We start from the raw sequence: 27,235 nt of genomic DNA on the forward strand, positions 1-27,235 counted from the left end.
GAACCAATAGAGGGGGCGCACGTCAAATATACCACCTCAATCTCCTGAAATTGTGGAGGGAGGCAGTCCCTGTGACGTTGGCTACGGTAGTTCCCGAGAAGGCGGAGCTCGGACCGGAGGTGAGTTCAAAACATAAACAGTTCACCCCGGTCATTGCGGAGACCACCTCACACTGAGTCAACTCGCGGAGGTTGCTAGGTTGCAACAGGAGTTTGCGGATGTGTTTTCCCCTCTACCGGGGCTACAAACCTCATTCACCACCACATCGAGACCGAGCCAGGGGTCGTGGTACGTAGCCGCCCCACAAGAAGAAAATCGTTCAGGAAGAATTGGATGCAATGCTCGATATGGGGGTATTAGAAGAATCCCACAGCGATTGGTCCAGCCCAGTTGTTCTAGTGCCTAAGAGCGACGGGTCTGTATGGTTCTGTGTGGATTATAGGAAAGTCAACGCGGTGTCTAAATCTGATGTGTATCCAGTGCCTCGCGGTGATGAGTTGCTCGATCGGTTGGGCACTGCTCGATTTTATTCGGCATTGGATTTGATGAAGGGTTATTGGCAGATCCCCTTGACACCAATTTCCCGTGAAAAACCTGCCTTCTCCACACCGTTTGGTTTACACCAGTTTGTGATACTTCCGTTCGGTTTGTTTGGAGCCCCAGCTACGTTTCAGCGGCTCATGGACCGAATCCTCAGACCGCATTCAGCTTACGCCGCTGCCTATTTAGATGACATCATCATTTACAGCAATGATTGTCAGCGGCATATGCAACATCTGAGGGTGGTTCTGAGATCGCTGCGCCGAGCGGGACTCACAGCAAACCCAAAGAAGTGCGCGATTGGGCGGGTGGAGGTATGGTATCTGGGGTTCCACTTGGGCCACGGGCAGGTGCATCCCCAAATTGACAAGACAGCAGTGATTGCGACCTGACCGAGGCCCAAGACCAAAAAGGGGGTGAGACAGTTCCTGGGGCTGGCTGGCTATTATAGAAGGTTCGTGCCTAATTATTCAGACGTCACCAGTCCGCTGACTGATCTCACTAAAAAGGGAGCTCCAGACCCGGTCCAGTGGACGGAGCAGTGTCAGCGGCCATTCACTAAAGTTAAAGCCGCACTTTGCGGGGGGCCGCTTTTACATTCACCTGACTTCTCTCTCCCTTTTGTTTTACAGACAGATGCTTCAGACAGAGGGCTGGGGGCCATGCTCTCGCAGGTGGTGGAGGGGGAGGAGCGCCCAGTGCTGTACATTAGCCGTAAACTGTCGTTGAGGGAAACTAAGTACAGCACCATGGAAAAGGAGTGTCTCGCCATCAAGTGGGCGGTCCTCACTCTCTGATACTACCTGTTGGGGTGGGCCTTTACCCTCTGTTCCGATCACACCCCGCTCCAGTGGCTCCACCGCATGAAAGATATCAACGCGTGGATAACCCGTTGGTATCTGGCTCTTCAGCCGTTTAAGTTAAAGGTGGTCCACAGACCGGGGGCGCAGATGGCTGATGCCAACTTCCTCTCCAGAAATGGGGGGGAGTAGTAGGCAGGCCGGATGCCGCCCCGGCCTAAGTTGGGCGGTGGGGATATGTGGCAGCGGGGGCGTGGTCAAGCATCTCTCCAGAGAGAGAGAAAGCGGTAAGGGCGCTTACACCTGAGCTAAATTATGTCTAACACCTGTCTCTAATTTCAGTGAGCACAGGGAGAGCGGCTTAAAAGAGCCACACCGCCAGCAGTCGGGGAGAGAGAGAAACAAGTGTGCAGCATGGTCAAACTGTTTCCATTACATGTTGAAGCTATTGAGTGTTTTGTGAGGAAGTTTGTTTATTTTTGAGAGTGAATTATTGAACTGAGTGAAAACCCTGAAAGAGTGAATCTGTTGCACAGAAGAGAATAAAATGCCTACCTGAACCAGGAAACCTTGCTTCTTGCCTCCTCCTTCCATTGAGAAGTGTTACAATATGTTAAAGCTGTGCTTTTTAAGTATGCTTGTATAATCACACAATGCCGGATTCTGACTAATATTTAAATGCAAAGCAAACTTCATGTAATATTAATAGTGGAAGCTGCAGACACCTGAATGTTTATTAGCACATTTCTGAAATAAATGACTGCACATGTGATGTATGATACCTGCTGTCTTGTGTGATCGAATAGCTTTCTCTGATAAACAGAAACATAAAGCAGACAACAGTCACCTTATTAGCACATTCTAAATGAGGATTAATTTATGAACCATGAAGCTCATGAATGAACTTACGCTTTAAAGGTAAATTCAACTTAAAATTCAACTTCACTGTATGGAATGGTTATTGTTGCATTATACATACTATTTTTAGTAGGCAGTATGCAGTGTATATTGGACAGCATGCAGTAAGCAGTATGTCAGTATTTTTAATTCCAAACATAGACTGGCTTTCAAGACAGTGCCCAACCCTTAAAAGACCTTTTAAATATCAAGGGTCAAAGGTCAGGTTTGAGAAAACATTTGTGACAAACTCTTTAACTTGTTCCTCAGAGCAGCAGAGGGAGCTCAGAGCATTCACTATGATAACATTCATCAGACACATCTTGTAATTATTTTATAATGTGCCTCATTTTTCACCAAGTGAAATACCTTCATTTTTATGGCTGTCACTTTTACTTTGATGGTGAGTCGCTTTCAAAACGCCCCTCATCTGACCTTGATGATTAGCTATAATGAATTCCAGAAGAGATTACCATTATCCTTTGGATTTTTTTATATTAAGGGCCCAACCCGAATCATTCTGGTAGAGAGGAAGATAGTGATCGACACACAGTAACACACAAGCAGCTGGATATGTAATAGTGCAGCTAATGCTTCTATTTTTTTTATAAATAGCGAGAGATGATGGTGGTGACTGTGTGATGGGTTGGGAAAGAAGGAAAAATAAAGTGAGAGAGAAGGAAATAGGGAGTGAGAAGAGGAAAAGTGAAAAAGAAACTGTATGAAGTACCACTGGTTGAAGTTATAATAAAATAATGATGTGAATAATAAAGCGTGAATTGCACAATTAAAAAAGTGATCCTTCCATAGGTCACTAACTGCAAAAATGAATTAGGAAAGGAACTCATTCAAAACATAAAAATAAAAAAAAATAAAAAAAAACATTTGAGTACAGAAACAGATAGTTTCTGCATCCAGAATCGTTTGTACTGTATTTGATGAAGTATGCACTTCTCGGCCATGTCCCAAATATATTACGTAATAACAACAACTGTGAAAAGATCTACTTTGGTTTTGTTAAACAAGCACCATTTAAGCACAAAGAACAACTTTCTTGGTATAGCACTTACAGTTGAATTGAGCCATCCGACTCATGTTCACCGCCGTTCTTTTAAATCTCCGTTCTTTTGAACGTAACGTCTCCTCAGCTTCCAAGGGATTACGGAATCATAAAGTGTCCAGTCAATCCTCACTTCAGGATCTCACTGGAAATAGTAGGTCATCCGGGTATTTCTCACTTACTGTATTATGAATATTGAGGATTCGGACATAAAACTACATTGGCATACTATTTTTGGAGTACTATATAGTAGGGAAGTATGGATAGTCAGACACAGCAAGTGTGTCTTCTGCAGAGGTGGAAAGTAACGAATTAAAACTACTCTCATTACAGTACTTGAGTACATTTTTCAAATTTTTCTACTTTTTTAAGTCTGCTGCTGTTTATCTGTCTGAAAAGACTCACCTGCTAGGGGCCAAAAGTGCGCAAGGGAAGGATGTCATATAAAGAAGGTATGAGAAATCACAAAACAAAATGTAACCAAATGCTACATTATAACCATAATGTTAATTAAGACTTTATTATTACAATTGTAATACAATAATACATATACAGAACAACCACTTTTAGTGTTTGAATCAATCATATATCTCTCTAAACACTGAGTGAAATGTTTAATTTTTACCTATTTTATTCAGTTGGCATGTAGGAGTTGATAACAGTTTGCTTAATAATCTCATTCCATATCTGGATAATTGCTATCATAGAGGATAAATTTCCTCCTCTATGATATTGCATTATATTAGTTTTGTACAGTATGTTAACTTAATATCCAAGATACTTGGACATACGTGAATGAGAATAAACCTGAAATAAGAATGTGTTTCAGTCACAAAGCACTTTATGTAGTTTAGAGACAATTTAGAGACATATAGAATGTTACAAATGGCTATTTCTGTTTAAATTAATGTTGAATTCTTAAAATGTTCTGTTTGTCCAAGAATCCTGTTGCAGCAATGCAGGTCTTTGGCATTTAGAAGCTGCTAGTTTAGGGGACAAAAACACTGTATTGTGATTTCCGCATGGTAGCGCAACCATTATCAATTGTTCTAATAATAAGACAATTTTCATGAGTACCAAATTAACATTTTACAATTATTTTGTAAGGAATAGGTGACACAGTATATGTTTGCCATCACAGGTACAGAAAAAAAATGGAATAAATTCCATAATTATTTAAAACTGTAATAATAATTTGCAATTAATGAGTTTGGCAGTATTTTTATCAATTTAATGTATCATTGGTGAAAAGAAGCATACATTTCTTTCAAGATCAAAAGTGTCTTTGTGTTCTAAAAATGGAAGCGTATACACTATATATAATATAATTTATATAGTTATATAGTAAAGTCACTTGTAACACTTGAGTAGTTTTTTGGCAAACCACTTATTTACTCTTACTTGAGTCATAATATTTCTCAGTACTTCTGCTTGTACTCAAGTGAATTATTCCTTCAGTAGCAGTACTTTTGCTTAGGTAAAAAAAAAAAAAAAAAAAAAAAAATCAGTACTCTTTCCACCACTGGTCTTCTGTACCTGAGCATCAGATGTCCTGAGATGGCCTGTCTTTAAGTCTATAAAGTCTCATGTCCCTCTCAGATTAATACATACAGTACAGTTTTATTTTTCCAGCTCTGATCTCACAAGACTGCTCAATTGAACCTCCAACAGACTGCAGATCATACCAGAATGTTCTTCTCACTATAATCTCCTCATTAAGCATAGCTGATCCAGAGGTGACCATGATAAATGTCATCATTCTCATCATGTGGTGGGTTAGAAATAAATCTGAAGGTCAAATGCATGTGATTATGAGCTATCTCTGAACTCTGGTACCTATGTAATGTCATGTAGCCAAGTAAGATTTGTTCCGATCGACATTTGTGTTGGTCCTGGAACGATATTCCAATCAACTAATCAGATTTTAGGATTACATTAAGGGTTGGTTTTAGGACTTCTTAACTTGATCAAGATCAGATCACAGTGTTTCATACTCCTAAGAGCTGTGTATAAAAGATTCTGCCGTATGTAAACTTTTCTTAAGAAAAGCCTGACCATTGATCTCTCTCTAAGGATCACTTACTGTAGATCAATATCTAAGATACATCACCTCCCTCTCAAAGCATATGCTAAATGCTACATCAGACATTCAATCTGTCCCTTTTCTGTCACAAAAACATGATGTGCTCATTACAGTCTTCATAGAAATCACATTTTGATATTGGCACAAACAGAAAACATATGCTGAACCAACTGTCAAGTCAACTTGTAATGGAGACTAAATACATTTGGATGTCATATTTACAAAGTGAATGTGAAGCCTGCTTGAGTTGAGTAATAACATTTTGAGACCAAGTTTCTGAAGTTCTTTGATTTGCCTATTGCTTTTTAAAGAGTTTTATTTTATCAAATTGTTCTGTGCATTATCTTGTTTGTTATACTGTATATATTTACTGAATGTTTGAGCACCAGACGGTGTAAAAGGCTTCAGTTCTCTCTAGAATTCACTGCAGTCTGAGAGTTAGCTTCTGGACTCAAATATTTGTGAGGGTGAAATTTCTAAATAAAAGAGGCTGCAAACACTCACTTTTGACAGTTTAATTTATTTATTTCACTGTTTAGCTGGAAAGCGTCATCACAACAACTCACAACAACTCCCAAAAGCATCCTCAGCTGCATTGATTTTTGCAGCTGAGGACACTTTTAAATGTAACGAGAGCTAAACTCACTGAAAACAAAATGGATAAAGTTTATTGTGGATGCAAACTCACTCAGCTTTGACTCTTCATAGATTTCCATTCTACCTTGTTATCTTTGTGTGTGTGACTCTGAACTGACAATAAGCGTTCTGAAAGCTTTTACAAGGACTTTTCCATTTACACAGTTTGCACACATTTTGCACCATTCTATGAATCGTTTTATCCTGCTGTTTCTTTTTGTGTCTATAAGAGAGAGGGAAGTGAAAGGCAAAGAGAAAAGTGAAAGAGAGAAAGTGTGTCGCGGCTCTTACGCTCTCATTTGTCAGTCACAGTAGATGGCAGCTCTGATTAATCTGCTCTAATTGGACTCTGCGTGTGAATAATGGGCCACTGTGATGAATGAGTTGTGTTGCCATTTGTGGCAACGTTTCTCAAACTGAGAAAAATCATTATGCCATTAGATACTGATCACTTGCCAAGAACCACAGAACTGAGTCTTAAAGTCAAAGAAGTGACAAAGCAAATGGCTTAAAATCTCTCAGACTGTAAAATGTTTTTGTACCAGAGCCTGGTTGCAAGAAACCTTTTAACCCTCTGGGGTCTGAGGGTGTTTTGGGCCCTGGAGAAGTTTTGACATGCCTTGACATTTGTGCTTTTTTCAGTTGCTTAAAAACATATTAATGGCTAAAGTCTGATAACACTGTATTCAGCACAAACTGGGCTACAATTATATGTGAGCAACATGTATGTAGATGTTTGTATTTTTGAGAAAATAACGTTTATGCATGGTTTTTGAAAAAACAAAACTTTTAAGTCACTGAAATAAGGCCATATAACACATACTAAACATTTGTTCACAAGACTATTGAGGACTGGATCTTGTAGCCTAGAGTTTTTGCTACAAAATGATGTGAAAACCATCCTGATCACTCATTCATACAAAACAATATAGTCATTTAACTTTTGTAAGACACTTTTAGTGTTAGAAAGGTCGTATGCGAGGAGGCGTGGATGATCATGAATATTGATGTGATTCACACCTGAGGACCCCTCCCCTGAGAGAGAATGAATGTGAGGAGACTTAATGATTGAATGTGTTGTTTGTAGCTTATTCACAAAATCAAGTTTAAGTGAAAAGAAGTAATCTGAATATACATTTTCTTTACATAAAGACTTTACTTAAAAAAATTTAGACCTACACTACCGTTTAAAAGTTTTAGATCTGTAAGATTTTTTAATGTTTTTAAAAGAAGTCTCTTCTGCTCACCAAGGCTGCATTTATTTGATCCAAAATACAACAAAAACAGTGATATTGTGAAATATTTTTACAATTTAAAATAACTGTTTTCTATTTGAAAATATTGTAAAATGCAATTTATTCCTGTGATCAAAGTTGAATTTTCAGCATCATTACTGCAGTCTTCAGTGTCACATGATCCTTCAGAAATCATTCTAATATGCTGATTGTCTAATATGGGCATATTCACATCATATTTTACACATTTACACCCAAACAGATATTTGCAAGCACAAGCTTCGTTGATGATAATAAGGCAGCATAAATGCTAGTTAAAATATAATCTAAACATTCAAATTATTTTTATATCATATTACATATCATATTTATATCATACAGCATACAATTTAAATACCTGCTTTAGCCGAAACAACATTTAAATGTAACTAAAACTTGCCTTTTAGGACATATTTCAAATTTCAATACTCTGAATACTGAATTCAATACTGAATCCTGGCTGGCAAGTCTGGAAATAGTCCAACTAGTAAAATATGTACATGTTTATATAAAATAGAATGTCAACTAATGTACGTAAAACTAAAAGACTTACTCATCCGAAATTGTATCCTTGGCTGGATCATGTCGCTCTTCAAAATGCAAACATTCCTCGTCGGACTCCCGCTCTTCTTCTGAGGTAAATGTGAACACTTCGTCACTATCCAGGAGCTTCCTCACCTGTGCAGCGTGCCATCTTCCAAACGCGCAGAAAAGTGAATGAACTTGATGTTTTTTAAGGCATTGTTGGGGGCGTTATTTGCATTGATCGCCTCAGCACATTACCGTATGAATAGCGCGCTCTGCTGGTATGTGGGATCACATTAGCGATAATTAGCTGAGCCAGGAGAAACTGTACATCGCTTTGTTTCATACAGATTACATTGCAGGAGAATATTTGTTTTAAATTTGAACTGTTTTATTTAAAAGTAGACATTTTAAGCTTTCTTTAGACATATGTTTCATGTTTGTGTGATAAGTATTCACGGAGTTTCAGTTCATTTTTGTGACGTGTTTCAGAAAGATGCTCACGGAGACAGAGACGGCTGAAAGCGCACCCTGTTTAATTTCTTTATTTTACAAAAGCACAAGGTTTTGTTGTTATTGTGAGTGTACACAAATAAAAGTAAATCCTTTATAGTTTCTAATGATGTCTTACACTCATCTGTATGCCCAAAAATGACGGAGTATTTTAAGTTGTTTCTGCTGTTATGAGGAAAAAATAAAGCAGGACGCGCCGCCACGTCCATCGACCCCAGAGGGTTAAGTTGAGACAACCCTTATAATTATAAGGTTACTGTTACTTAACATTTTCTTAACATAAGTGATTTCTTGCAACCAGACCCTGAATGTAAGTAAATACTTTCAACAGCTTTTTACAATGTAACTACTGTAACTACATTGTAACAACAATGTAATAACAATGTAGTAATACTAGTGCTGTCGGAATGAACACGTTAAACGCATGCAATTAATTAAAAAAAGTTTAACAAGTTAATTTATTGCGATTAACGCATTTACCGTTAATACAGCATAAACAAGCATTAACACTGGTTGGGAGTGCGGAACCTTTGTAATGTGTCTGCCCGGATTCATTATAGTTATGGACACACCACAACAGCACTTTCTTGTCAGTGATACAATTATGGAGAAAGGACCTCTTAGCGCTATTATTTAATGTACAAAACAAGCCCAGATGGGATTTATGTAAGGCACATTTTAAATACCACAGAAACACGTCAAGTCTTAACTATCACTCTGTTTTTTCCTTGGAGTTCAAAGTGACGCTTGACGCTGGCGTTGACGCAGTGACACGAATTGTGAGCGCAGCTTCATGATTACTGTAACTGTAATCTGAACCGGCAGATTAATATTGTGGAGGATGAGAGTTTAAGTGGTTTAACGGCCATTGCGATGTATACTAAACCTATGGGGACTAAAGCCATCTTTACACAGTAAAGGTGGCACAGAAGCTGCATCTGAAGTGGCAGTTAGATGTATTTTCACAGAGCAGGAATAAATGCATGACATATATTACACTTATAATGATGTAAATAGTCACAACTCGATACAAATAAATGTATTTATTTTCAAAACCTACTGAGGTGCACACACAAAAAAAGGGAATAATTACATTTTAATGCCAACATGACACCATCCAAACATGGTGATGTTGTAGAGAATGGAGACCAGAAACATCTTCAAATTAAGCCAAGGCCAAAAGATGGAATAAATACATCTTTAGAAAAGCATTTTTCAATGAGAGCAGCTTTGTGAAAGTGTGCAACCTTGTGTTTTTCAAGGACTTGAGTAAGCATGTGATCTGCTCATTGTTCACTCTGATTTCATTTCTCTGAATGCTTCTCTTGTGCATGAACAGAATGACAGAATGTCCCTGTACCTGAGGGGATGCAACTGCTCCCACCCTTAACATATAGATGGTGCCTTTACATAACAGCAGCATTCATTACATCCATATAGTTTCTCAGATGAGGCCGGACTTAAAGCTCAAACCATCTCGACCCTGAATTAATTTAAAGAGTTTGACCCTTTTTGAAAAGGTTCAGTGATTCAATCCTTCAGGACATCATTCAAAAGAGTATCCGTAGTGAAATGACTCAAAAGGAGCAAGAGGGAGTGTTGAGACGGTTTAAAAGATGCCAATTCTGTTCTGACAGGTCACATGATTTAATTCAGGTCTGTCAGTGAGTTATTGATCATCCCGTAACCTACACAGAATGACCAGTAGTTAAGCGTCAGGTCTGAGTCTACTGTGCAAGTTTGTCATAGCTACAAAGATGTTAACAGTGGCAGAGTACCTAATTTTGACCTCCTTTACCATTAAAAATGCATTTTGGAATTAGAGAAACTGAGAGTGGAAGTTAAGGTATTAGGGTTGAGAATCAAGAACTGTTGTAATTCAGAATTAATTTCTTTGTTTCAGTCATTACGGTTCTGTTGAAAATGTGAGATTATCTCACATATATTGACAACGGGTTCAGAGTTGTAAATGCAATAAGAATTTGTTTCCAAATATCATTCTACCTCAGAATTACTACGAATCATTAACAGACCATCAGAGAGCCAGAATCGATAAATCAAATCAGACTCATCGTGAAATTCCTTATGATTCCTATCCCTGTCCTATCATATTAAGAAAAAAATTAAACATTCTTTGCGTGTAAGTAAAAGAAGAATAGAGAGGGTCTGATCCTCAATAAAAAACAGAGCAATGATGCCAAGTGACCGTTTATGAGAGTATACACATGATTAATTTAAACATGCACACTGCAACACACATACAGTCTCATGCAAACATATGAACACACTGGAAGGGAAATGAAGCAGGCAGGGAGTAACGTGACAAACAGAACAAACACATATACAAAAACACATATACATAAAGTACCCACACGCATCAATACACAGACACACACATTCTTGAAATTTACACACATGTGCTCTGATTTCCAATACAACCACAAACACTACAAAAAGATTTTAGGATAAAAAATAAAAAAAAATGCAAGAAATGTAAGCGCAGCGTAGTTCTAGCGGGAAGACTAGCAGCTGTACATCATCGCACCATTAGCTAGGTAACTTCTAGCCAATCACATGTAAGCCATTGCTTTATAAGTCTGCTCACAAACTATCACATTGCTGTTGCAGTGAGCTAACACGACAACATCATTCTATAGCACCATCTGACTTCAAGTCCAATTCGCTCTCCAACTAGCTAACATCCAGCTATGGACACAGATTTATTCACTGCTCCTTACCTTTATCCAGAATCAGCAGCTCCTCACGCAACACACGTCTGCAAATTTCCAGATTCTCAGTGGGATCGCGGCCTCTTGGAATGATAATAGACATGTTCGCCTCACAGGCGAACCAGTGCACAGAACATCTCTGGAAGCCCGCCTTCCCTTCCCAACTTCTGCCAGCATCAAACCCATGGGGAGTAAACAATCAGCAAACCCAGATCTTCATCCATATCTCATTCACTTAGGAGATCTCCCTCAGTCGAGCCACCGCATCCACCTCAATCGGAATGCATGACCCGGCACGGAAGGAGTGCGCTCATTGCCAAGTCTGTCAAAATTATCGGCCAGGCAGCAGCTTATTTCCATCAGAAATAAGCTAAATTCTTAATCATATCCATCAAATGCATTCAGATTATAGTTATGAGTCTAGGCCTTCTGTTGCCTATGCTGTCTGTTCATCGTAACACATCTGCATCAGTATCAAAAGCCAATATTTCATGTCAACAGCGCATTCGCTCTCATAGTAACGGCAGGAAATCACACGTTCACAGCGTGATCACATGAGGGTAACTCGGTCAAGGTTCATTCGCATGTCATTCACCGTGTTGCATGCCCGAGTGTTCTCCATCAGGGAATTAAGATCATTATTCAGACATGTCATGATGTACAGTGCTCATTGTATGGGGTCTCATCACTCCATTCAGTAAGATATCCCTGTTTTGTTGGTCGCTCTTCGCTATAAATAATGTAGTGGGCGAATTCCAATACAAGGTATCATCCCTATGCCCCACTTACTATGTGTAACGATGCTGGAAACAGGCAGACAAAGAGACAATGGTGAAGTGCTGAACCCAAGTGCAGTTTATTTCCAAACGTGAGATCCAAAAACCCTGACTTATAACATGAACAAAACATAAACATGAACTACTAGACTAGATTAGACTTGACTTGACATGACTTGACTAAAGACTTGACATAAACAAAACATCCTTGAGACGTGGCCTGTCGAGACAGGGCATGGGGCATGGGAACAGGTCAAAGCCAATGGAAAGTGGGGCCCTGAGAGGCTCGAGGGGCGGAGCCGATGAGGATGAGAACCAAGGCGGAGCCGCAGGGATGGAGGTCCCTGGTGGAGCAAAGGCGGGCCTGGACCATGGAGCGGAGGCAGGCCTGGACCGTGGAGCAGAGGCGGGCCTGGACCGTGGAGCAGAGGCGGGTCCGTGGAGCAGAGGCGGGCCTGGACCGTGGAGCAGGGGCGGGCCTGGACCGTGGAGCAGAGGCTTGCTTGTGACATAGCATGGAGTAGTCTGGGGCTTGGCTGAGACATGGCATGGAGAAGACTGAAGCTTGGCTTTGACATGGCATGGAGCAGACTGAGGTTCGGCTGTGACATGGCATGGAGCAGACTGAGGTTCAGCTGTGACATGGCAGGGAGGGCTTGGCGGCCATGATGTGGAACTCGGGCTTGGCGGCCATGACCATGAAGGGATGAATCCGTGGCAGGCGGAGCCATGGTAGGCTCGAGGAGCGAAGCCATAGAAGGCAGAGCCGTGGTAGGCTCGATACTAAGAGTCCTGGATGACTGGGAAAAGGAATAACCTCTGTGGTCGTGGGCATGGACTGAGACTCGGGAACGACCTCTGTGGTCATGGGCGTAGACAGAGACTTGGAAACAACCTCTGTAGTCGTGTACATGGGCAGAGACTCGGAGACGACCTCTGTGGTCAAGAACATGGGCAGAGACTTTGATACAACCTCTGTGGTCGTGAACATGGGCAGAGACTTGGAAACGACCTCTGTGGTCGTGTACATGGACAGAGACTCGGAGACAACCACTGTGGTTGTGTACATGGGCAGAGACTCGGAAACAACCTCCATGGTCATGTACATGTGCAGAGATTTGGAAACGACCTCTGTGGTCGTGTACATGGGCAGAGACTCGGAGACCTCTATGGTCGTGAACATGGGCTGAGACCTGGAAACAACCTCCGTGGTCGTGTACATGGGCAGAGACTTGGAAACGACCTCTGTGGTCGTGAACATGGGCAGAGACTTGAAAACGACCTCTGTGGTCGTGTACATGGGCAGAGACTCAGAAGCGACCTCCGTGGTCTTGTACATGGGCAGAGACTTGGAAACGGAAGCCTTTCTCCTCCTCCTCCTCCTCCGGGAGGCCGAAGTTGGCAACGCAGGCTCTGGGACGGCGAGGCTGGCAACACTGGCTGTGGGATTGATGAAGCTTCTAGCTTGCTGGTCATGGCAGGCGTGGGTGTTGACTCGTTGACCGTAGTGGGCGTGGGTGTTGGCTGATTGGCAGTGGCAGGCGTGGGCGTTAGCTCGTTGGTTGTGGCAGGCATGGGCGTTGGCTTGTTGTCCGTCTCCCCTACGGTGAATGGTGAACCACCCATCAGTAGGACAAGGCCGTCGGCACACCGACCGTCAGGCAATAAAGAGGAAATCAGCTCATTAAGTCCTTGAGGGCCACCTCATTAAAATCCACCCTGCAGGCCAGAGCGCAGAATTCCTCCACATACTCCTCCAGGGGACGACTCCCCTGGCATAGACGAAGGAGCTGAACTACTGGGTTCATTATGGGCGGTCAGGTATTCTGTAACGATGCTGGAAACAGGCAGACGAAGAGATGATGGTGAAGTGATGAACCCAAGTTTATTTCCAAACGTGAGATCCAAAAACCCTGACTACTATCGTGAACAAAACAAAAACATAAACATGAATGACTAGACTAGACTAGAATTGACTTGACTTGACTTGACATGACTTGACTAAAGACTTGACATATACAAAACATGACTTGACTTAAACTTAACTTGGCTTGACTTCAAGATACAACAAAGTTACATACACAATACCTGACACTAGACAATGGCAAACATGAGGGCTTAAATATAAGGACATGGGTAACAGGTAAACAAGACAACCTATCACAAGACTAAATTATAAATAATTATAAAAAAATTTAAAAAGTCGAAATGAACTTAAACCAATGAAAAGACAAGACTAATAACAAAGTAATCAAACAATGAACGAATCAAAACAAGACACGTGAACAGGGGAAACACACGACAAGTTCACATGAGGGAACAGGAAATCACATGACATGACAGGAACAGGAACTAAACTTGAAAATAAAAGACATGAAAACAAGAACAAAACACATAAACATGACACTATGAAAGACAGAGCTCATGATGAGGGCACTCTGAAGGAAGCATGGCATCACAGTTTAAATGTAGCCTTCACTAAATTCTCATGAAAGGGTCCTTCGTGAAATAATTAACTTATTTTGTTTGGTATAACATTTCGAGCAGTGTCCCCTACCCGAGCGCCTTCAAGAGCGCATTAATGCCGCATCGGAAAATGCTGTGTTTTCTTACTCTATACATACTTCCACGTTCTCATCGGAAGCACCACTGTTGTGGCGCGCCTCTGACACCTAGTGGTAGGCTCCACACTGCATTACCTTATTCATCAGATCATTTCATTACCAGCGTAATGCATTTCGCCTATATGATCAGGTCATACAGGGGGTGATAGCTATTCCACGGCATATTTGTGTTTTATTATTCATTCAGGCATCATTAAAGTGCAGAAATTTGTATCGTATGTGTCTTCATAAATCATTCACTTTAATCTCTGTTCGGACCATGTTTCAATCTATGGAGATCTTCAAGCATTGGGGCTTTATTAATGTTCCAAATTTCAAAGCTCATGAGTTTAACAGTCATGTCAGCCTAACTACATTACATTTTAATTTAAGTATCAACGCATTTCAGTATGATGCTGTTCACTTTTGGGGACGTTACATTTAGTAGCAGGTAAGTAGGTTTGGCAATCATTGGATAAGACCTGTGCCGAATCAAAGCACATTATTTTCATCTTGCTACTGTTAATTTCTGTTCCTGCTGGTAAGTCATTGCACAACAACATCGCCATTATCGTATAGCTTTACGTATGCTGTTCACCTTTTGGCAAAGATAACCATTAAACAACGGTCGCCCTCGTTGGAGGGCTCGAGCCTCATGAGATATCTTTCAACAAAGGGTATTGCATGCAACGTCGCTATTATCGTATGGCTTTACGCATGTTGTTCACCTTTCGGCAAAGATATCCATCAAACAATGTCCGCCCTCATCAGAGGTTCATAATCAAATGTTGTTTTCTTTCAACGAAAGGTATTGCACGCAACGTCGCCATTATCGTTTGGCTTTACACTACGTTGTTCATCTTTCGGCAAAGATACTCCAAACAACGCCTGCCCTCGTCAGAGGGTTCATAATCAAATGTTACTTTCTTTCAATGAAGGGTATTGCACGCAATGTTGCCATTATCGTATGGCTTTATGCTACGTTGTTCATCTTTCGGCAAATATATCCCAAACAACGCTGCCCTTGTCGGAGGGTTCATAATCAAATGTTGTTCATTTTTGGCAAAGATTCTGCACAACCAGGGGCTCCTCGACGGAGGGCCCAAAATCGCACTCAAGGACAAGGACAAAATGAAACTCAAGAAAAAAAAGAAAAAAAAAAGCCCCTATAATAAAAGCATCTGTAAACACAGGAAGATTTCATGCCAAGTGTCAATTCTAGATCTTCACATCTCCTTTTTCTCTTCTCTAGATTGAACGCCAAACACAAGACCTGGTTCGTAACCTGGTTCATTCTCTTTTAGGGGTAGTATGTTATTTCTCTCTTTTGGGGTAGGCTCCTTGCCCCTGCCCCCTATCTCCGGCAGGATCTGATGGTTCCGAGTACAACAACTTCGGACTGCCAGACGGGGCTTATGCCAAAGACATTATATTCCTGTTTTATATTCATCAAATAAATGTAATCTAAAACTTTATTCAAATCTGTGAGTCTTCCTGATAGAATTGAGTTTCTACTGACATTCCTTGACTTCTCCTTTACACCAGCACAAAGCAGGATGTCACAAAGAACCAGCTGAAGTAAAAACAAACTAAAATCAGCCAGTTTCCCATGAGAGGAATATATATTGGCCATTTTAATTGGATCACTGCAGCCATTCAAAGCTGAAACACTTCACCCCTCATCTTACCTAATTTGGGGAGGGAATATTTGACTTTGAAGTAATCCTGGTAGAACTGAAGGAGTCTCTTGGTGATGTGAAGAGCGTAGTCCCCCGATCCGCTCTCGATGGCATCAGGTCTGGCATACAGACGAATCTACAACAACACAATGTAGGAAGAGAGAGAGAACAAAAGTAAAAGGGTGTCAGGTGATGAACACACTCTTCTACAAACAGTTTGAATCTGAGTTCATTTCTAACCTGAAATCACACAATGAGAACTGTTTTGGACTTAAAATATTAAGCTCTGAATTACAACAAGATCATTTTTCTGTTTTTAACACAGAAATATTAGATAAGAGAGTGTGAAAGAGAAAGAGTGTGAGGTGTAATTTTGTGGTAAATGTAATCCCTCAGTAAAATTGATCTCTGAGCTCTTTTAGCCAAAGGCTGATGCATGGCACGGCTTTCTGATCGAGCACCATCTAGTAAGAATGAATGTCCTCATATGCTCAGCCGAACAGAGTTACAGTGCACAACAAGCAGGAGGAAAGGCATTGTTTCAGCAATGCACACTGAATTATTTGTTGTTTACCTCACATGTTGCTGCTGTATTGATCACCTCTAAAACTGATATAAAGATGAATGAGCTGCACGGAAATGATTCAAGCCCAATCAATTAAATCAACCTGTAATTAGACAAACCGCTCAAGAGATGCTTCATTAATCAGCCATTGTGCAGATGGTTCAATCTGACGCAAGTGCTGACTGATTCATATGTTTGTGCTTGTTTGTTTGTTTGTTTTTGTTGAAGGTAGCTTGTCAGAGGACTTAAATGAGGTTAACTGAACTTTAAAAGAGACTCTCAATAAACGCTGCTCAGCATTGATCTCACTAATAAGGATATTTCTGCCAAACACATGGAACAATGAAGCTTCAGTCAATCCACTCAGAAGAAGAGGAGGAGAGCACTAGACCTGTTGAGTTATTATACTATATCTGTATATGTCTGAATGTGAGAAATCCTGAAACACTTCAGCAGAAATTCACTGCTCTAAAAATACAGGGTAAATTGTGTTGAGATCTTCAATTATACAAGAATGTGCAATCTGTGAATTCTATCTCCTCATTTAGATGTAATAACAGGGTTCCCTTTTGATAAGACTAGCTCACCAGGATAAGTTGCACTTGGGATGCTGGTGTGGTAACGTTAGCTTTGAAACCTAAAATGACGTTATTTAGGTATTTGTATTCTACTGCTAAAATCCTCATTTTGTCCTTTAAAAGCAGTAAACATGTTCTTTGATCAGGCTGAGTAATTCCATGAATATGTAATGAGCATATTATGTATTTTGATTTTAATATATATATATATATATATATATATATATATATATATATATATATATATATATATATATATAGATAGATATATAATTTTTTTTATGATATAAACATTACTGTATGTGTCTGGCACTAAACCATGAACACATCATGACTCCTACAGTGTTTTGAGATGAATCTGCTCTTTTATGCCAATTAATAACCAGTTCCCCTTATTTTATCTCTTTACTTAAACTGATATAAGGCAACCAGTAAAAATGATAAGGTCATAAAGGGAAACTCTGCACCAGTATTTGTTTGTGTGATAAATCATGAGTCTGTGGGAACCTAGGGGACCAAACTGGTGGTATATAGACCATTTCACAGACATAAAAACAAAAAACAAAGGAAGAGCAATGCTACTGTGCATGTCTGGTCCTGAAGCTTTTCTGGCAGCAGCATTTATATAACCCAGAACAAATGTCAAAACAAAATGGCTAGTGCATACTTTTTGAGTCTAGCTAAAACAGAACAAATAAGACACATGCAAAAAGGGGGGGGGAAACAATGATGTGTCATTGTGTCGCTGGATCTTTAAATAAGAATTTGAGGCAACAACTTTTCTCAAAGAACATCAAACATTTACCTGAAGTGACATATCCAGATGTGTACCATTATCTTGTAGACATTGAGAGAGAGGCTAAGACAGCATATCATAGTTCAGATGCAAACAATTATTTCCTCAGCAGAAAGGTCTGGAATATTTGGTTGCTCCTATTATAATCCATGAACCTGCCAGTGTGTGACTTGTGAAGCTTCGTTCATTATTATGGAGGTGATCTATAAGGTCACTTTTAGAGCCTGTAAAGAAAAACTCTGACTTAAATAGTCAGTTAGACTCTTCCTATCAAACTTACAATTAGCTGGCAAAAATTTCATTCACCTACCAGAAATAAAATGTGTGCTACATATCTTACAGTTCAGTCATGACAACTCACTGAAAGATTTAGCATGTTAACGGCTTTCACGCGCAGCGCGAGTGTCGTCACACTTTAATAGTGTTTAGTCTCCCATTCAGCTGATGAAATCACGCTGTGTGATCATGAGGAAGGATTACATCAAGATGTAGACTGGAATGCAGGTGTGAAAAACATCATATAAATAAAATAGCCTGCTCCTCTCTAGCTATTGCTTGCATGCTAGTGATTACATGATTACAATGACATAATATAAGAAATATTTAAGATTCCACACAATTTCGTAATCAGTAATCAAATAAGCAAATTTGTGACATTAACTGTGTTAACTCATTTTGTATAAAAGGACAGGTTTTCTTTCATTAAAGCACTTAAGATGCTCTGTGAAAATTCACATGCATGATCATGATTATATCATAATCATCGGGTTTTGCACACAATTTTCACTCAAACTGTTATGCTGATAATATCATTTGTAATGAAAAATAAACGATTAAATTAGAAAAATGCAAAATAGAAACATTTTCACATGTGGACTCATACTTCGGAAAATCGCATACATTTGCATGTTTTTTGTTGGGGGGGCAGTATTTTCAAGCTTTGAAAATACTGACATAAAATTTTATAAGATATATTTAAAGTGTGAACTGCTTGTTATTTTACATATGCAGCTTGCTCAGTCATTAAAAAGATCTCATGGTTTTATATTACAAGCTAATATGATGCCATTTTACTATAACCTCCTGAGAAAGCAAACATCAGTATAGTGTTTGTTGTATAAAAAAACATAATATTGTATTTGATGTGCTAAATTGTAATGTCGTACATTTCTATAGAGTAAGCAGAGGAAGTTATCATGGCCCTCTTTAATATTTGGTATCACTGAAAATCCCAGAGTGTTCTCGAAACATGCTATATCTGCATGTTTGCCCTACATTATACACAAATAACTTGGCTTAGGTGGTTGGGGAAAATAAAATATTGATATTTTATTTTCAAACAAAAGTGTGTGGAAAAGTATTGATAAAACTAGATATGTAAAGTTTGTCGAGACAACTATTATCTTGGTTTGACAAAACCTTATCTGAAAGTTTAAAATAGTTTTTAAGTTAGAAGTTAAGCATTTTTACAGGTCTTACAGTCAGAAAAAAAGCATGAGCATTCCCTATCAAACTGTCAATGTAGTGTAGTCTTGGGGATTTGTAGCCACTTTGAAAGCAAAAATGATGCCTTTGCAGGGCACTTGGTTAGGAGTAATAATAATGGTAGCCAATCTGTAGGGTCGTTCCAAACAGAATTTCCAATCAAATAAAATGACCACTATTTTTGAGCCCCACACCTTTCAGCCCTCCTCACAGTGGAGACTGAAGGCTCTAAAGGAAATAGGGTATAGAGATGATCACTTCTTATTAGAACGCACTCCATAATTCAGATGAGTAAGAACAGATATAGCAGCACAAGCCAGAACTGCCTGAACTCTTTGCAGAGTTTGTTGGATGTAACTTAAAAAAGAGAAAGTCAGTAATATACAGTTCCATCAAATAGCCTTTAAACATAAGCAATGAAGCAGTGTGTATATTTGAAAGAATTTGATTAGTAGTTTTTTTATTATTATTTTGATACACAAAACGGTATAATCAGATTATAGTGGTTATAACAGATATTTTTCAATTAGCTGGTGCTGTTATATTTACAATCAAAAATTTTCAATGTGTACACTGCATCGCAACTCTCTACAGATACATGATTGGAGATCATTTGAAATCACTTTTTTTTTTTAAATGTACAAAGCTTTTTTTTTTTTTTTTTTTTTGCCCTATGTGTGATTAGAATTAATCTGACTGTAAATAAGAAAAAGAGTATAAAAAAAGAGTTAAATCAATGAAAATTATCTAGAAGATAATTGACCAGGGAAATTGGCCCCAGGGCCCTCACTATTCACAATCTGCCCCTGCATGCGTCAATTTGTCGTTTCTTTTCAGAAATCTAAACACTTTAATTTTTGTTAGTTTCAGGCATCCAGGGACCATCCAGCCACCGAAGGACATGGTCCAAATTTTAATGCTGACATTTGATGACAATCATGTTAATGTTACTGCTGCAAGTCATTATAAATGAAGCGTCTCCCGCTCTTGTTTCGGATGAGTTTGACTAACCAGAAATGTTCTAGGAACAAAGACGTCCCTTCCTAAAACAATGAAAATCATAATGAAATGGTCTATGTTCAATATGTGCAGTCCATTTCTGATGCTTACATGCCCATTGTAGGCTGTGGCAGACCTCTGCCTTTCTTATGAAGGAGGAAGCAGGAGCAGGGTAAACATCCAAACGTAAGACATTTATTAACACACACACTTTTCAGTGTCACACATAACAGTTTGCATTTCAGCACCCCCTCAACATAGACACACACACACACACACACACAGACAGCTTTGTGCATCTCTCTCTCTCTCTCTCAAACTGCAGCTCTGGCTCCTCTTTATCTCTCTCCCGGCTGATTGCGATAATACTCCCACAGCCGTCCATCCTTATTGCTCGGCCATGCCCTGCTTGCCACATACCCCCCTCGCCAGACTCAGGCTGGGGAGCCATCTGGCCTATTACCTACTGTTGCCTTTTTTACTGATTCCTATAAAAATCTGTTCCTCAAAAATGTTCAATCATTAGTAGATAAATGTAAATCGGATATGTCTACGTGGGCCTCTCTTCCCCTATCCCTTATGGGCCAGGTCAATCTGATTAAAATGATCACTTTGCCAAAACTCATGTATCTGTTTCAACACATTCCAATCTACATTAATAAGTCTTTCTTTACCTCCTTTGATGGGCTTCTACACTCATTTCTATGGGGAAACAAACCTGTGTGTCTGAAGAGATCAGTTCTTCAACTTCCTAAGTCCAATTGGGGCCTTGCACTTCCCAATTTTTGTCAATACTATTGGGCTTGTAACATTAACAAACCCCTTTATTGGAAAAATAATATTCAACCCAATAGTTGTTTGCCCAGGGTCCATAAAGAGATTTCATTATCTCAAAGTTCATTGTATTCTGTAATTTGCTCTCAGCTCCCTTTGGCAGTTGATACATTTTCAAATAATCCAGTTGTCACTAGCACCGTTAGAATTTAGTTTCAATTCCGAAAACATTACAACTTACGCCAGTGATTCTCAAAGTGTGGGGTGCACACGAAGGTATTGTAAGGGGGGCGCAGAAGACTGACCCGTTCTCAAATCACTTTCACACATTCAGCAAAAATAGTGACAATACACACAAGAACCAATGTGCGCAATTTCCACACCTCTGCTTTTTCTCCTGCTTTTTTTACATTTTTGGCAGGCACCGCAGCACGAACTGCACAAAGCATGTTATAGTGTCAGGTGCGCTCTCAACTGTGCTTATGTAAACAAAGATGTCTCGCACGCCAGTTTCAAATGGGGGAAACGATGAATTTACACTGATATTTCAGTCAGTCCCTCACACATCACTATCAAATGGCTTCAGAAGAATTCATATATAAGGCACAAGAGTTAAGGATGACTTGTATGGTGCTTTTGGAAATTGGACAGCCTATCACCATCCTCTCATCCCTCAGTCTTGTCGCTGACACATAGTGCCTGTTACTTTTCTCAGTGCTGGCCAGGATGGGTCGTTTATTCTTACTGGAAGTTTATTGGAGTTTAAAAATGCTTTTATAGATACTACTGAGGCGGATAAACATTCACAGGTATGAATCCTTGCAATAATTATTATTATCTTTTCTTTTTTTTTATTTAAATAACTATCCAGTGTAAATGTCTCCACTGAGAGAAAAACGTTCTGCTATTTAAATGCAAATGAATGGAGGATTCGGTTTGCAATGTGTTCATGCCCAGGGGTTGCTCCTGCACCAGTATCACTTTTTATTTATTTATTTTTCCTTCTGTTTTTGTATGGTTTGAAAGCGTATAGGCATAATTAAAATGTTTTGATATGACAGCTAGATCCAGGAGGTCATTCATTGTTTCAGGCTTGAAAAGTTAAGGTTTTCACTCACAGGATCCCTTGAGTCCTTCCGGAAGACCTGGAGCTCCTTCTTTAACTTTGTTAATAAACAAACTTGTACACCTGAGTCTAGTGGTAAAGCTAGAGCTAGATAGAGGCATATTGGATTTTTTTTTTTTTTTTTTTTTCTGTTGTTTTTCTGTTTTGTCCATTTTGTATTATGCTTTGTTAATTTGGGTGGGGGTTGAATACTGGGGTGGGTATGTTGCGGGGAGGAGGGGCACTTTCAATATTGTAATGTAGACACATCCTTTTTTCTGATGTAACAACATATTGTTTGTCTACGCAAAATTCAATAAAAATATTGAGAAAGTGCATGTGATGAAAGTGATACAATAGCCATCAGAACTGTCAGGAAAGATTAATCAAATGTTCTACAACACTGGCTGCTTTACTCTCAACCAATCGCCTAACTTTGTATAAAACATATCCCTACATGTTAAACCTGGTGACTCAAATGAGACTCACCACAACTCCATTATCTGTGACTGCTTCTCTGTATGTGAAGTTGCACACTGCCCAGGCCAGGTAGTATGTGGACATGCGGGGCGTCCTGGAGAAATGGTTGGTCACCCACCCATCCTGGTCAAATGTAGAGGCCTCCTCTGGCATATTGGACAGGGACTGATACGAGCTCTCGTGTCTCAAACTCACTTTGAATGTGGCTTTATAGATGGGCTCATCAAAACATGGAAACGTCTTTCTGGCATGAGTCGGTGAGAACTGTGTCACAGCAAGATACCTGCAGAACAATACCAGGAATAGAGAAAGAGAGACAGAGACAGATAAGAGAGAAATAAAACTCTCTAACTAAGCCAAGGCATTTAAGTGGGCCAGGAGTTTTAAGTGAAGAAGTAATCTCACATAAACTTCATTAAATTGTCACATGACTTTACTAAATACAGACAAAGCTCTGACTGATGAACCAACATCCCTGTACAGCATTCTGGTCACAGTTGAGATGCAGGCAGCGAGTGTTGCTGGCTGATCAGAAATCAAACTGTATATGTTGAAAGCAACTGGAGGCGATTCCACAGGAATAGGATATCATCAGAGTGAAAATCCCTGCTGTGAATGCTGCTGTTTCAGTTTGTTGGTTTGTTGTCTGCTGTTGTGACAGAACTGTCCCTGCTACAGTAGATCATTAACATCACTGATATGCAATGAGACATCAAAGAAAAGAGGTGATGGACATGGAAATAAACTGTATTGCAATAAACTGTGTTTACAACTGAAAGCAGGTCTAAAGTTAGGCACAATTACCTGGTTATTGCAAAGACAGAGAGGGCAGCTAGTGAATGGACAAAAGATTTATGAAGTGCTGCCATGAAAGGACCCCTTTAGGGTAAATCAAAATGTCTCAAATGTGTTAAGGATTCAAACATGTCACACTTTTCCATGTCAGAGGACTAAGAAACATTAAGATGCCAAAAAGCAACAAAAAGTAGATATTTTGTGCTGTCAACTCAAAAACATTGTGGAATATGGGGTGGTAAAGCTGATATTTAATACTTGCATGGGATTTGAAGATTTTCAAAGAATAGAATTATAATGGGTTGTCCATGTGTAAACAAGGGCACGTATGGACCTAAACAACTTAATCTACCTGTATAAGATATTATTACAGATATAGTAATGTGTCAAAATAAATATAGATTTATTTTGACACATTAGGGGAGGAACTGCGTAAATTGTTGTGGGATAATAAAGATCTTCTTTGACGTATACAGACTTAGCGTGGAATTATGGGAATTTAGCACTGTGCTTGAAAACTTCCTGTAAAGTTGTAAGAGCTTCAATGTACGACAGCTGTGACTTCAACACAGAGGGATAATTAATGTTCATGCAGATCTGTGTGTTCAGCTTACTGACCTCTGATGACCTAAACACTTTTGTCACAAATTGATTTCTATCCATTTCAATTTGTGAAACGGAAGTTTACTTAATTCATTTGAGTTGGGACTACATGAATACTTTTTATGAAACTGGGCAGGGGATTTCCATTTCCCAGCATGCTTTTCATGGTACTCGAAAGGTAGAGTAAATGTTTAAATCAAGTGTTATTTTATGTGTTTTTGTGCAAGATTAATATAAAGGTGGGGGAGGGGTACTTGTTAGTGTTTAATGTTTTGTTATGTTGAGATTCAGAAGAGTTTCTGTTATGTTGGAATTTTCGGGGGTTACAAAAATGGTGGAGTTGAGCTTGAGTTAACGACTAGGACAGGTAGATGTTGCACATGACATTGATTAAACTCTCTCGTGCTTCCAACCAGCATGTTTTAGAATGCTAACATTCACATTCACTAGTTATTGCATTAAAAAAATTAAAAATTTAAAATGTATTTGAGTTACATTGACATGTCTAATTTTGTTGGGTTTACCAAATTCAATTAGGTTCTTTCCACACCAAATAATTTTAAGTTCAGAAAACTAATTTCAAACATGTTGAATCAATGTCCACAATTGAATCAAGTTCAGCCAAATATTTATTTATTTATTTATTTTTTTCAGTGTTGGGACACCTAACCCAAACATAACCACAACCTGGAATAAAAGCTAATGTTGTAATAATATTTGGAAACCATGTTGTTTTGTGTTGTTTTGATGGTCTCTCATAACTGTAATAAAATTCACAATAGCTTTAACCAAAATACCAGTAACTAAAGTTTCTGTTACTTTAAACAACTAAGGTACATCCAAACAAATATGCTAACTTTTTATTATCCACTACTGTCATCAATACATTAAAAACAGTGTCAGAGAGATTCTGAAAGCTTCTTAAACTGTTTGATAAAGATTCCATATTAATGTATTATAGTTTTACAGCAGTAATATTAACTGAAGTAACTGTGGCATTTTGGCGGGAAATATTTTTTAGCATAGCATTAAGTATAACAATAATTGATCATGACAGCAGTGTATAATTTTGAGACATGAATTACCTTCTCTGTCCATGCAGCATGTATGAGCTGCGGAAAAATCCCAAGAGTTCATGTTGAATGGGCGCATGAAAAGTGATGTTGATCTTGTATGTTCTGAGGGGCTTCATCTCTCTGTGCAGCACGAGCACATACACCTGCTTGGGCTGATAGTGGAAGCGTCGCTGGATCCTCATGGCGCCTGCAGCTTTCTTACTGTCGGAATACACCAGCACTTTCTCCATCTCCAACCTGTCCGTGTGCAGCACGATCAACTTAGTGGCGCGGACGCATTCAAACTCAATATTCACCTCACCGGAGAAGGTGAAGTTCTCCATGTACACGGACAGTTGGAGGTCGTAGTGGCGAGGGCGCAGGGTGGCTGGTAAGCGCACATGTCTCCAGGGCTGCTGGACGTCCTCTGAGTGTCTGCTGCTGTTCCTGTCCCGGGACTGTTTCACTTTACTGTTACTGGAGCCGTTTGCGGCTTGAACCCCGCTGCTGTCCCCGGCGCATCTCTGGAAGCTCAAGCTGAGCGTGATGGCGATGGCCGTGACGATGATGAGTGTGAGGATGGAGATGGCGAAGCCCAACACGAGTCTCTTGTGCACCGTGATGTGCTGTTCGGTCGTGCGGGGCCGGACCACCACGCTGTCGGCCCATTGATCGGACAGAGCCCGTCCGTTCCTCATGCTCGTGCCCTCAATACCCAACGGTACGAATCCTCACTGCATTAGAAACGGGATTAACATTCAAATTAAAATCACTGAAACATTTAGGTATTTTGTAAATAGACGCACAATACGTGACCGGTTATATGAAGAATATGATCTTAGTTTTATGCGGGATCAAGGTATCGTTAATCCGCTCCATCTCAAAACTACAGAGGATGAATGATCAGTCGGATTTAAAGGGTAATAAATCGTGCAAAGATCGTGCAAAACCACGCAAAGATTATAATATTAAAAGATTATGACCGAAAAGACAACCAACCAGGCGCGCAATGCACAATAAGAGACATACAGATCAATAAATGAGCTCATCGAGTGAAATACAGAGAGAGTACGTACTGCACGCGCATATCCCCGCAAATCCACGATTTCTCCTCTGACATCTGAGTCTGATGTGGATTTAGTTCCAGCACACCTGATTCATGATCAGTCACAAGAGTGTCTCTGTGAATGTCTGTTCTCTGCTCTCTTTCCCCTTCTGCCTCCATCCTCATGCCTGCTGATCGACTCTCTCTCTCTCTCTCTCTCTCTCTCTCTCTCTCTCTCTCTCTCTCTCGCTCTCTCTCTCTCATCTACATATTTTTCCTTGTGTTTAGTTGAGTTGCATTTAATTAAACAATGAAATATGCATACAGATATCAACTCTTCTCTTTCACACATCAAAAGTGCTGAACTGCATGAATGTGAAACTTAAAAATGAAACTCAGACGAATTAAATGTAATGGAAAATGAGACATGCATTTGAGACATGAACATGTTAAATCTTTTAGCTGAGCTGAGACTGAGTATTTTCAGCACAATGATTATTACACATCACACAAATAAATACATTAGAAGATTACTGTTGTGTACTGAACAACTGAATAAACTGCACTGAGGTAAATTCTTTCATAAATCTTAACATAATGAATCATATTCATAATGTGAGCTGCAACAGGAAACTGAAGGCTGCTGTCCAAGGTGCTGAAACAAATAGTTGCATGAATTTAATGAGATTAAAAAATGTTCACTGCATAAATAACTGCATGTGACACTGGCGATCTTTTATCAAACAAACTACCTACATATTGTCCAGCACTCAGCCCCTTTCTGTATATCTGTCATTGTTTAGAGTCTGTTTCTTGAAGGGGGTAGACCAGCAGCAGCTC

The 27,235-nt window shown here is 39.6% G+C and overlaps 1 protein-coding gene across 1 annotated transcript in view; it reads right to left on the bottom strand.

Moving 5' to 3' along the window:
* The window catches only part of LOC127435403 (thyrotropin-releasing hormone-degrading ectoenzyme-like), a 145,578-nt gene extending 119,047 nt beyond the window's left edge, over positions 1-26,531 (bottom strand). The window contains exons 1-4 of the mRNA XM_051688863.1: positions 26,427-26,531; positions 25,381-26,084; positions 22,907-23,180; positions 16,125-16,251 (exon numbers count right to left, since the gene is read on the bottom strand). Coding sequence (XP_051544823.1) covers positions 16,125-16,251; positions 22,907-23,180; positions 25,381-26,048 — 1,069 coding nt within the window. The 5' untranslated portion in view covers positions 26,049-26,084; positions 26,427-26,531. The remainder of the gene's footprint in view (positions 1-16,124; positions 16,252-22,906; positions 23,181-25,380; positions 26,085-26,426) is intronic.
* Between the last annotated feature and the right edge of the window lie 704 nt (positions 26,532-27,235).

Source organism: Myxocyprinus asiaticus, chromosome 45, assembly GCF_019703515.2.
Source record: "Myxocyprinus asiaticus isolate MX2 ecotype Aquarium Trade chromosome 45, UBuf_Myxa_2, whole genome shotgun sequence".
Lineage (NCBI taxonomy): Eukaryota > Metazoa > Chordata > Actinopteri > Cypriniformes > Catostomidae > Myxocyprinus > Myxocyprinus asiaticus.